We start from the raw sequence: 13,493 nt of genomic DNA on the forward strand, positions 1-13,493 counted from the left end.
TTAGCTAATGTGACCCATGCATACGAAACCCTTGTCACTGTGACCAGTGTCCTGCCAACACGCCAATGTGATCTCCCTGTTACTCTGATGCTAGACTCGGGGGCTACGGGGAACTTTGTAGACATGTACCATGCACAAAGATTAGGCTTACCTGTGAGTCCCAAAGAAAGTCATGAGGCGGTCTGTTCGGTGGATGGATCCCCTTTAACATCAGGGCCAGTAACGCAACATACAGGGGATATGGTGTTCTTCTGACTACTGCAGTAACCATTGCACCAAGGGAACAGGGCGCACAGTGCAGTTCCTAGGAGCCACGCAATAAGTCGAGTAATTGGGAGGGCTTCCCCCCCCGAATACGATGAATATTGTGATGTTTTCAGCAAGGCAGCGGCAGAGACATTGCCTCCCCATCGGTCTTTCGACTGCACGATTGTCCTGGAACCTGGAGCTACACTGCCCTGCAGTCGAATCTATACTTTAACGGAGGCTGAGAAGAAGCATTTAAAAGAATATATCAAAGCCAACCTGAAGAATGGTTTCATCGGCCACTCTACTTTGCCCATCTCCTCACCGTTGTTTTTTTGTCCCAAAGAAAACCGGGGACCTTAGGACTTGCATAGATTACCGCGCAATAAACTTCATCACTATAAAAAAAACGTTACCCACTTCCCCTCTTACTGGTGTTGTTGGACCATGTCCGCGTAGCCACCATCTACACAAAGCTGGATCTACGAGAGCCGTACCATGTGGTGTGGGTGCGCGAAGAGGACGAATGTAAGACTGACTTTAGAACGAAATTTGGACTGTACAAATATCAGGTCATGCCATTCGGACTCTGCAATGCACCCGCCGCCTTCTAATGATATGATATGATATGATATGGTATTTGTAACGCGCCTATACACAAGTGTACACAAGGTCCTGCAAGGGCTCCTAGACATCTTCATTGTGGTTTATATTGACGACATCCTAATATACTCTTGGAACAAAGAACACGTGCAACACATGAAGTCGGTCCTGCAGCGTCTGCGAGAACATCACTTATTTGCCAAGCTGGAAAAGTGTACCTTCCATTGCACAACAGTGGAATTCTTTGGGTTCATTTTATCACCGGAAGGGGTTAAGATGGATACCCATAAAATACAGGCTATTCTGGATTGGCCAGCTCCTAGGAACATCAAAGAGGTGCAATCCGTGCGAGGGTTCAAAAATTCTATCAGGGGTTCGTTCAGAAAACCTTAGCGATAACGCGTCTTCTCAGGAAAGGGGCACCTTTTGTGTGGAGTGCGGAAGCGGAACAAAGCTTTACGCGACTGAAGGATGCTTTTACCTCAGCACCAGTACTTCTGCACCCAGACCCGACTAAACCATTTCTGGTGGAAACGGACGCTTACAGTTATGCACTAGGTGCTATCCTATCGCAGCGTGATCAATCAGGCCAACTCCATCCGGTGGCATTCTACTCAAGAAAGCTGAATCCAGCAGAACACAACTATACCATTGCGGATCAGGAATTGCTCGCCATCAAGGCCACCTTCGCCAAATGGAGGCACTATCTCTTGGGGGCACGACATACCACACAGTCCTGACAGACCACTGTAACCTCCAGTTCTTGAAGTCGGCTACGATGGGCCATGTATTTTGCGGAATATTACTTCCTGGTTACATATCGCCCAGGACAAGACAACAAGAAGGCAGACATACTATTAAGGTATCCGGAGCGGTCTACTCCAGCCAGTATGGAATGTAGGCCAAAGAACATAATACCCTCAGCCCAGATCATAGGAAGCGTGACAAATACTCTATTCGAACAAATCAGAGATGCAATAACAGAGCAAGATCTACTCCGATTGGAGAACCCCAGGAAGGGGCACCAGGTACTTGATGGACAGCCCTATCAGGGGTCTGCCATGTTTCTACCTACCACGAATCCGAGAACAAAAGCACTCAAATGGTGCCATGATTCACCATTGGCCGGGCACCCGGGAATAAATAAAACCCAGGAATTAATCCAACGACACTACTGGTGGCCTAATCTCCACAGAGATGTCCAGGAGTACGTGAAGAACTGTGAGGTGTGCGCCCAGAATAAAGTGGACCACAAAAAACCTATGGGCCTACTCTGACCTTTGCCAACACCAACACAACCTTGGAACACTGTATCGTTGGACTTCATTGTGTAACTACCTCCTGACCAAGATTATACCACAATATTGGTGGTCGTGGACTCACTCTCCAAACTAGCTCACTTCGTGCCTAGTAAGGGTTTACCAACTGCTAGTGAATTTGCCAACATATTCCTACAGCACATAGTCCGACTGCACGGAATTCCGCAACACATCATCTCAGATCGGGGATCCCAGTTTACGTCCAGTTTTTGGCGTCGGTTCTGCAAGAAGATTGGCATCGAACTATAACTATCCAGTAGCTATCACCCAGAAACCGACGGACAGACAGAACAACTAAACCAGACGCTCAAACAGTATCTACGCTGCTTCACGCATAGCACTGAAGAACACTAGAAGGAGATCCTCTGGCTAGCAGAGCTAGCATATAATACCACCAAACATTCCTCCACAGGTTTTTCACCTTTCTACATGACCTTTGGATACAATCCTCATGTCCAACCCACTCTCACACCCGTACCGGACATGTTACCATTGGTCCAGGCAAAAGTAGGACTCTTATCTGAAGTATGGAAAAAAGCACATCAGAACTTAACCATAGCCAAAGACACTAACAAAGGATACTCAGACGAGAAGCTTCGAGCCAGTCCCAACTATAAGGTGGGCCACAAGGATTGGTTATCGACACAACACCTCCAGTTACCCGGGTCACGAAAATTAAAGCCTCGTTTTATAAGGCCATTCCGTATTACACAGGTGATCAACCCCGTGGCCATGAAAATACAAGACGTCTCATGTGGCCCTTCTAAAACCAGATGCCCCACACATAAGAATAAGACCGCCATCGATACTAGTAGAAGGGTACCCCGAGTACGAGGTGCGGGCGATACTTAATTCACGAAGGCGGGGAAACCAGCTGTATTATTTAATCAACTGGGTGGGTTTTGGCCCCGAAGAACGACCAAGGTAACCCGCTGCCAATGTCCACGCTCCTCAGCTCTTGCGCCTATTCCATCGTAATTATCCCACCAAACGAGGCCCTTCAGTGGGGAGGGGATGTACTGTCATAAAGCGTAGGCGGCGCATGGTGGGGTCAGTCTCATACAGCAAATGTCATCTCTGCCCTTACTGCAGGTGTATAGGGTGTGGCAGGATGACATCTGCAAGAGGAAGGCATAAGGGAACAAGAAGAAGTGGACTACATGCCCCAGCAGCCTTTGCCCCTCAGATATTCCATCCCCAGCAGTCCAGGAATGTTTTCATGGAATTATCAGGCACACGTGGCCTGCAAACTCACGGGCCAATGGCCAAGCCGACACCCACGCCAACGCGCTTGCACAGAGGGGCAATCGTGCATGCACAAGCCTCAGAACCCTGTTCGCACTTGTCAATCCTCCCGAGCGGACGCACAGCTTAGAAGCTCTGACACCTAAGCCACTCGCAGGGCCTTCCCTCGCCTGAAATGAAACCTTCGGCCCCACGAAAGCAAAAGGTAAGTGCTTGCATATTTTATGGGAAGGAGTAAAAGCCTGAACGCATGATACTGGCCTGGGAGGGGGCCCCGGTTCCCGCTGTGACAAAGAGTACCTGGGAGACCACACGCTAGCGGGGGGAACCACGCATGGGGAAATAACAAAAGCCAAGACTGAAGAACCCTGAATACTAAATGCATGTAGCCGGAATCCGCTCACTCAACAAGCATGCTCCTGGCCCGTAACGAACTAACGCTAACGTTCTAAAACTAACCGCGCTAGCTGACTAGAGCGCATTCTAATTGTTTTACTTTTCGGCATGCATAACGCCATCGCGGCCCCCAGTGATTGTTGGGCATTGAACTACGGAGCACACAACACGAGCGCAGGAAGCCAGAGCTATGTGCTTCTTTATTTGTTATTGTAATGTTTGACGTATTCTTACAGCACAGCAAATGAATGGTTCCTTTCTATTGATCTAGGCACCACGGGTGCAGGGGGTGTTAGCCATCACATGTGTAGTGTATATGCAAGAAGGGGGTTTGGGTGGGAATTTCAAATCTCGCAATTCAGTAGCTGCTAGAGGTACAATTCAGTGCTGGTGCATACTGAGTGCCTCACACTCTCACACTACACACGTGTCTACGACACTTCTGCTGCTGAGGTAAGTGATGCGTGTGGGGTGGTGCTGAAGGAAGCATCTCAACACCAGAACAGAACAGCGGCAAGGCTCACTGGACAAGAGCCGAGGAGCATATCTTCCCTTCTTCCCCTTCCCTACACACCACCTCTCCCTAACCCTCTACCCGGTTTTCCTACTTCCCCCTACCTATCTAATCTGTGGACTCTAACCCTCTTTCCCTGTGGGGGTCGCAGTGGCCTGCGTTCAATAATCCAGGCGCCAAGACCGCCAGGTGGAGGCAGGAGTTTGTGCTGTTTCTGCGCTGGAAGGTTGGCTGTGACACAGGGGTGTTTCAATGCCCCAGACTTTCAATTATTTTACCTTGATGTACATATACACTATGCATCCTTCTGGTCGAGGGATGACGCCACCCTGCCGCATGTCCGTTTGGCACGGTTGCGCCATCGCCCAGCTCCTCTGGTGACCCTCTTGATATGCAGGCAGTACTTGATGGCACACCCATTGGACCTTGTCTGAGCAACTTGGGCTTGGAGGCGGCTCCAAGCAAAGCTTCAACTGACAGTTGTTTATGACACGCGTCTTCCCATGTGGGGCTTAGCGATTTTACTCCCTACTCTAGACAGAAGCATTGAAAAGGGCAGCTGCGCGGCAGGCACCCTTCTTGTTGGTCACCTGTATAAGGATGGCTGTTTTGTCTGCTGGGAGGCTATAAGGCTAGCTGTGTGTGATGGTGTGCTGCAGGCCTTATATTACATGAGCAGGCGGGCTGCTGTAAAAGCTCACTGGCCCATGTTTCCAGAGGAACCCCCGTCGCATGCATGTTTGCCCTATATTCTACAAACACTTTGCACAAAGAAAAGTACTTCTGTATTGTATAAGTTAATGCAGACCATGGATACACAAAATGGTCGGTCTATCTGCTCTAGGTGGTGCAACAACCTTCAAACTGACCTTACGGATGGGCAATGGAAGGCGATATGCGCTCTGTCAAAGGGGGTGTCCTTAAACACGATGTCCAGGCTTATGCACTTCAAGATTCTGAATAGACTGCATTATCCCCCGTCAAGTCTGACCCTATTTCAGGCTAACAAGTAGCTTGTGTGTCCTAGATGTGAAGCTGAAAATGCGACTTGGTGCATATTTTGTCGTCTTGTCCTGCTCTATATGGCTTCTGGCATGCTGTTGATGCTGCGCTCTCGGATATACAGGGTATGCAGTTGTCATTGACGGCTTGTGAGCATGTGCTGGGCTTCATGAAGAAATTGGATGTGGTTAGGCGCAGGTTTGCGCTTGTTAATTGCTAAGAGAACTATTTTGATGAGTTGGACTCATAAACTACCTTCTACATTTGAGATGTGGCTGAAGGATGTCACCTGGGCCAATGATATGGAGGAACTATATGTAGCTCTGCTACCTGGAGTCAGCCGTCCCAAGGACATTTTGGTGTGATTTTCGGTCATATCTAGACAGAGAGAGGGCCCCAATATGATTATTACAGGGATCACCCTGTGTGACTGTTTACTTTATGTACCACTTTGCGCTATTGTTATTCGCTGGAAACAGTTTTGTTCTATTGCTCATCACTTGTTTATAATAATGTATCGATGGCAAATGTCAATAAATAAAGGTTTAAAAAAATCCAGGTATTAAGGGGTGGAAGAAAAATTGACAAGGGGTTATAGAAACTCCACTATCTAAACTCCCATTTTTGGAAAGAGGATCAAGGTAAGTGGGGGGGCATTTAATGGCTACCAATAAGTGTTCACTAGATTACTTGGATAGAAGGATTAATCCCAAGTTTAGGACCCCTTTCACCGATAAACAGTTACCTGGACTTTACTTCTTGAATGATATAGGGGAATGGGAATAATATAGGGGCATGAGAAAGAAAAACAATCGCTGCAATATCAGATTAATTTGCGGAGGGGAGGTCAGTTTCATTTGTGGGATTTAAAGAGAGGTTCACAATAGGGGATGAAGGGCATTTTTATATGCCCAAATGATAAAATCCTTATAGCATAAGACAGTGGTTGCAGTTGGTAATAGAACACCATGTGGTATGGAAGTATTGATGAGGGGTCGATGGCTTAGCTAATACAACCATTTCTAAAATATAAAAGCTCCTGAATGGAGCTACCCCGGAAGATAGACTTGCACATATAGTGAGATGGGAACAAGAGATAGGGGCAACGATTTCTACAGAATCTTGGGACCATATATTCGAAAGTGCACACATCATCTAAATGTACAGCCATAAAAGAATGAGTCGGTGAGCCCAGTAATTCCTGTGAATTCGTTTAGGTGGCAGATAATGATAGTGTTCGACAGCCAAAGACATGTTGAATAGAATTAGCATGAAGAATTTTACAAGTCCAAAACTATCTATTAGAAGTTCTTTATTGATATCCTTGAGTGTGATTTCCTGTACCTGGAGTGCACATGCAAAGTGGGGTGGGAGGGCGGGGATTGCAGGACAGATTTTCAAGAATAAAAATAAATAAAAATAAATAAAATATATAAATAAATGTATGGTTCCATGAAGGATGAAAAATATTCAAGCACTTTTCAAGGCTATGATAGATCAGTAATAGGCCTGAAGTTAGCAGGTTGACATTTTAGGGCAAGATAGTGCATTAAAATTATTTTTATAGCAACTATCACAAATGGCAACAGAGACTGATTTCCAGAAGTAACATTTTAAATGAAACCTTGAAGCAATACAGAAAAAGCAGCCATTTTAAGAGAAATCTCAATAAACCCCTTTTTGCCACACAACATTATTATTGAAATTCTGCTTGATTACCTTGTGTATTGATAAGTTTTGCTTTTTGGGTGTTAAGTATCGTGTCATGTATACATCATACAAATGTATAGATGTATGGGATTCCTGTAACCAGGTCTATGAGCATATTTGCAAAACGTAACCAGTTGCCCACGTCTATTGTTACATTGAATCGATTTATCAGTTCTCTGCTTGAAGAGTGTTCTAGGATTACATGCACACCTTTTCAGAGTACCTATCTTGTTTTAATCAAATGCAATTCTTCTTGTAGGAAAATGTTATTGCAGATGCTGCAGAGTAAAGGGAGCGTTGTTTGTTTCAATGCAAAGGATTTTCTTAAAATATTCCTGCAACTTTACAGCAAAGATATTTCATTGAAGCAGGGTAAGTCACTGGCATTGAGTCATTTCATACAAGTTAAGTTTAAATGCATACGAATATTAATTTCAAGTTACACTTCACCACGACAACTACAGTTATAATATCTTATTTGCCTTATTATTCTGTCTCAGGTTACAACCATGATAGGATCTCACATTCGAGTCCTTTGAGCCATTGCACACATTATAGTGGTAGGAGGGCCTTTTAGGGGATTCATTCAGCATTTCCAACGTGCATTGTCCCTTACAAAAAATAATATACAATATATTGTAATGTATATATTTTATAATAAAGCATATATAGTGTATAGCACATTGCATATATCATAGAATACAATGTGTGTGTCAGATAAGGAAACAATATTGCATGGTGAAATAGTGAGATTATATAATGAAAGCTCTAATGTTTTATACTGAAAAACAATACTGGTAAGAGAGAATATTATTTCATATTGTGTACTCTCACTTCTGAAAATAATATTATATGTTTAAAATGATATACTACACACTAAACACTATTTTTTAAATATTGAAATCCTTATGTGGAAATGTACATTCTGCACATATCCGTTATTGAAATACACATTCTGACAACTACACACAAAAACATTGTATTGATCGCATTCCATATGTGGCCTTTTCACTCTTTTGCCCATAGGTTTCTTCAGAGCAACAAAGTCACAGACCAATAATACTGTGCACAGTTCTATGTTCAAGAGACACATATTAATCGCTGTCATTTTTATCATCTGAATGTAAACTCAAATAAATGATTTGCAAATGCTACTAATGTTTCGAAAAGTAAACAAAGAGCATTCCATGGAATGGCTTAATTCATATTTCTACCTGGGTTTTTTTGCATTTAGAAAAAAGGGTATTTTTTACTTTTTCATGTGTGGATCTCCTCAATTTTGGATGTGTGTAATGCCTCTCGTTATGCCTTAGAAAATCATATTAATTGAATGCACGTCAATGGCTGATGAAATGATGAAAACAAGTGCAACGTTGATAAGTATTTCTCAGTGCCTTTTTGGCTGCCTTGTGGCCCCAAAGCATTACACTTTCCATGTTGGGACTTGTAGTTTCAATTTTCCTCATTGAAAATATGGGTATTTAAGTCCCATCATGTGATTTGTGTACAGAATTCGAGCACTTGACTTGATGTCCTCGGTTTTGCAGAGACTTGGCTAACGGCCAGCTCTGTCAAGAGTTTTGACACTCTCCTCCCTGACGGCTACAAGATGCTCTCCGCCCCCAGTTCCAAACGGCCTGGAGGGGGTGTAGCCCTGATCTTCCCTGAGTGGATTCCTGCATCTATCATCCCTACTCAGACTTACTCTTCTTCCAAATGCCTTGTCTGCAGTCTCTCTCTCTCTCTCCTAGCCACTCTCTCACTGTTGCTACTCTCTACTGGTCCCCTGGTCAAATTACCTCTTTTCTCTCCGAGTGGGCAGATCTCTCCTCCTCCCTCCTGGCCTCAACTACTCAACTCCTCCTCCTTGGTGATCTCAACATCCATCTTGATTCTCCCTGTACCTCATCTGCTCTCTTTCATGACCTCTACGATTCATTCTGCCTCTCTATCCTCCCCTCCGGCCCAACTCACTCTGCTGGTCACACACTTGACACCTTGATCTCTTCTGGCCTCCCCCTCTCGACTCCCCTCACCACTCCTCTCTCCTGGAGTGATCACCACCTCCTCTCGTCTCATCTGTCCATCTCCACCCCCAAGCCAAGCCAAGCCTTCCCCAAGATTGCCACACACACATACTCGTACATCCGGCCCATGAAGCTTGTGTCAATTGAGGCTTTCGTTGACACCTTCTCCCCCACCTCAGGCTGACTCACACCCTGACACAGCCATGTCCCTGCTCTACTCCTCTATTTCTGCTACTCTTGATGTTCTTGCCCCTGTCATGAGGATCCGTTTGAAGTCCAAAACCAAGTGTAATTCCTGGTATGACTCTGACCTAGCTACACTTAAACGCAAGTGTAGGGCAGCTGAGAGGAAATGGAGGGCTTCCTTCTCATACTGAAACACTTGTGTATAGGCACGTTAGAAATGCCATATCATATCATACTCTGACAAACTGGCCTGCCGCCTGCTCCAAAGGCAATACCGTCTCACTGTCCACTCCAAGAAGAGAGGCTACATTCAAGCCCACGTCTCTGCGGCATCCACCAACTCAGCGAACTCTTTAAAATCTGCAATCCCGCTCTAGGTTGGACTACTGTAACAGCCTCTTTCTAAACCTACCTGCCTCCACTCTCCGTCCTTTACAACTGATCCAGAACAGGACTGCAAGACTTGTCCTTGGCCTCAAGCCCTGGGATCGTATCTCTCCAGCTCTGAAATTCCTTCATTGGCTCCCAGTGGATGCAAGGATTACATTTAAAACCCTCTGCATTGTCCACAAGGCTTTCTGGTACCTGGGTCCAAAATACCTTCAAATATCCCTCCGTAAATACCTCCCCCCTCGAGCCCTTCGCTCCTCTACTTCTAACTCCCTCAGGTCAGTTGTTTTTCAAATAAGCAAGCTGAGGGCCGATCTCTGTCTTCGGCTGGGGCCTCACTTTGGAACAGCCTCCCGGCCACCTTGAAACTTGAGGAGAACCATCTCTGGTTCCAGAAGCACTTCAAGACCTTCCTCTTCACTTCTGCCTTTGCCCCTCCTCTCCCCTGCTGATCTGTTTCTCTCTCAGCACCGTGCACCTGGCCACCCTCTGTCCTTCGGGCCCAGGTACCTGCTCACCCTGCCTCCCTCCTGCACTGCCTCCGGGCCAGCCATTGCACTGGGATCTGTATCTGTACTCATACAGTCCCCCATTCTTCTTCTGCACTTATCAGATATACCCTTACTGACTAATCATGCACTTGCCATTTGCTGGCTGCACTATCATTTTTCACTGCCTTTATTATTTATTTATTGCACTTAATATTTATTTCTGTTCTCTCCTCTGTTCTGCACTTTCCACTTCTCCCCCTTCCACACACTTTTTCCCTTTTTCCCTTTTCCATGCACTTGCACGTTCTTAATGTCACTGGGCCTAATCAGATCGTTGTTTTTTGTTCTCCCTTGTTCCCCTCCCTTTGCTTAGTCGCGCTCTGAAACACTTGTGTATGAGCGCGATATAAATAAAAAAAATCATATCAATGATACATTAGAGACTAAAACTTTTCCAGCAGTTTAGTTTTCAGTATAAGGAGGGGGAAAAGCATACATTTGAACATCTTTGAAGATTAGATTGGATTTCTGTGCAAGCGTTAGGATGTTTTCCAGTCCGGTGACTTGTCACGTGATCGCTTCCTTCCTAGAAGCGCTTCAGAGTTGAAGAAATATACACTCATTAAGCGGATGTCTCGCGGGTACATTTGGAAGTAGTAGCTCCCGTTGAGAGTCGGATCAAGAGGTTGTCTTGAAGCAAGTAAGTTAAAAAAGGAAATGATATACATTCACGTTCGTGTGCATGTTTTATGCATTTCGAGCGTTTGTTCATTTTTTGGCCATCAAATAGTAACGTGACATTTTGTTGTTTGTTTCTTTGAATATAGCAGCACGCTCATAGGCGTGTTTAAGTGCTTTTTCACTTGACAAACAAATGGGGTGCATAAATTGGTGTCAGCCGGAGAGTGCAAGATTGACATGGGGTGCTTTGGACACGTTGAATGAGAGTCACTTTGTATAACAAGCACAGGAGGTAAAAATAAGTCTTCACTTGAAACATATTATCTAAGTGACTTATTCGGTAGTAATACTGCATCTTTCTTTGTGTCATGGTTTCTTTAGAACTCCGAAGTGTGTGCTTGGTGGGATCCACTATTTGCACACACGATTTGGTGAAGAGATCCTCCTATTTCTGAGACAGTGACATTAGGCACATCAATTCGATTTCATTGTGTGGACCACAATATTTTCTTTCCTTTGAGGATGTACTTTGATCATAAGTACCCAAATGGGATTTGGGTAAGAATTTCTTCATACCTAATTGCATTAGTATGAAAGTAGATTTAGAAGATCTACCCTAACAGATTATTTTTGATATTCTCCATAGACTGACTACCCTTTGATTTGATTGAGCAGTAGCTACTTCAGAACTACACATTCTCTTGTAGATTATGTTGAACATGTTCCAGTTGACAGGCATATTAGAGGTATTGATTCTCTTAATTTTGTTTTCAGTTTCACTTATTGGAGTTACACCACATGTAAATGAGGATACATTATGTACTGGAATTATAACTAATTACTTGTAGAATAGGGTGATTTTTGGGAATTCTGCCTAGTGATAACTGTAATGATTGGTTCGAATTTATTGAAATTCTGTTGAATTATGAGTTGACTGATAACGTTGTGTATATATGTGATTGCAGATTGTTTTGCTCCTGAAGAAGGGGTGTTTCCCCAAAACGCGTAGAGCTTGAAAAGTTCATCTCATCACAAGAACATTATTTCTTTGTTCTTCTTTTTTTCATGATGGCCATATGTGAAGCCTTTTATGTTATGTTTATATTCAATTGTTAAATTGTAACTTCCTATGCATTCATTTGTGCTTCATTATTTTTTTATTATACATATGTGAAAATCTAAACATTGTATTGACTGATTTATTTCAGCTTTGAAGGTGTGCAGGGGACGGGAGTGTCTTCAGAATTAGACACTTTTTCTTAGATCAGGGAAAAAAGCTCCCCAGGATCTAGGGGATAATTTACAAAACATAACAGAACATTTTACACAAAGGATGGCAAGGATTGGACAGCATAAAATGGGGGATATGGTAGGTGTTCTCCACCTTAGAATTTATTAGCACATCATGAACAGGGCAAAAGTCTATCCTGATTGCAGCGGCATTGTTAGGCTAATCCATACATCTGGACATATATGCTCGGCTGTCTAACCACTCTCCACTCTCATTACTTAACCACTGTGAGACGCTGCCCTGTACAGAGAGAGTTACTTCTGAGCAGCAATGTTTCTGAGAAAGACCAATAGGTTTGGGGCAAGGTAGCAAAGCCTGGTATGTGACTAAAGCTATTCCTTACAAAAAAGAGAATGACACAATACTATCTGGTGCTCTTATAAAATCTGTATCAGTGAAGAAGAAAAGGTTTTCTAAACGTAGATGTAGATTCATCATATTAAATACAATGAAATGGGTAGAGATGGATGTGATGCGGGAAATGCATTGGAGGGACAGGGCCTCCATGTCCTTGTCCTGTACTCGCTTATTATGTGTGTTCTGTGTTGTCTTCTGAACAGGAGTCCATGTGGGACTCCTGGCAGTGCAGCTCTTCCTCTTTTTGGTTGTGGTGAACAGAGCCTTGGGATACCCTTATGCCACCCATGGGTGGGGAAACAAACCCGTACCCCTAGTGTATGTTTTTGGGCACCTGTGTGTGGCGCACAGAGCAGGGCATGGGCTGGTGGCAGCTCCATGCTGAATTTGATAGATGCTCTGAGTAGCCTCCATTTTGGAATACCCAGGCCCTACCATATGAATCGGTTGATTCCTGATAGGAGACAAGATGGCCCCTGTGGCCTCTTGGTTTCTATTGCCTGTTAACTTGTTTTCCCAAAGTCCTGGGAAGCCCTCACTCTGTTGCTTCCCCTGACTGGCTGTTGGGTGGAAGAACCATATATGGTATTGTGGGGAAGTCCAGGACAGACTGGCTGGAGCCTTCCCAGTGACTGTATGTTGTGGGTACACCCTTGTGGTGGGACCTGGGTGAATGGAGAGTGTGTTCAATATGCACTTCATGTTATGGGTGTCTGGTTTCTGTGTGTGTGACACAATGAGTAAGACAGCCCTGCCCGAAACTGTATGAATGAAGTGTGATGTGCTGAAAGGCAGGGTGCTTGCCCCAATCCACATTCCTTGTTGTGAGTGTCTGGGTGGAAGTGAATGGCCTGAATGCACTGTGAGCCTGATTGGATGCCTGCCTGCATCAATGCCCTTCTGAATGTTTGGCTGCCTGAGCTTGGCTCAGCAGTGTGAATGAGAGACCGAACAGTATATCTGGGGACCTCTCACTTACCAGAATTGTTCAGAAACTGAAGTTGAAACTTGAAGCTGCTTATCCTTGAAGCCCAG

General features: G+C 44.6%; 1 protein-coding gene across 1 annotated transcript in view; it reads left to right on the top strand.

Annotated features, from left to right (window-relative positions):
- The window catches only part of POLN (DNA polymerase nu), a 1,535,958-nt gene that overhangs the window by 990 nt on the left and 1,521,475 nt on the right, over nt 1-13,493 (top strand). Inside the window, exon 3 of the mRNA XM_069630227.1 lies at nt 7,295-7,407. Within this exon, the coding sequence (XP_069486328.1) occupies nt 7,295-7,407 (113 nt within the window). The remainder of the gene's footprint in view (nt 1-7,294; nt 7,408-13,493) is intronic.

The sequence above is a fragment of the Ambystoma mexicanum genome, chromosome 6q (assembly GCF_040938575.1).
Source record: "Ambystoma mexicanum isolate Mex_15411 chromosome 6q, UKY_AmexF1_1, whole genome shotgun sequence".
NCBI lineage: Eukaryota > Metazoa > Chordata > Amphibia > Caudata > Ambystomatidae > Ambystoma > Ambystoma mexicanum.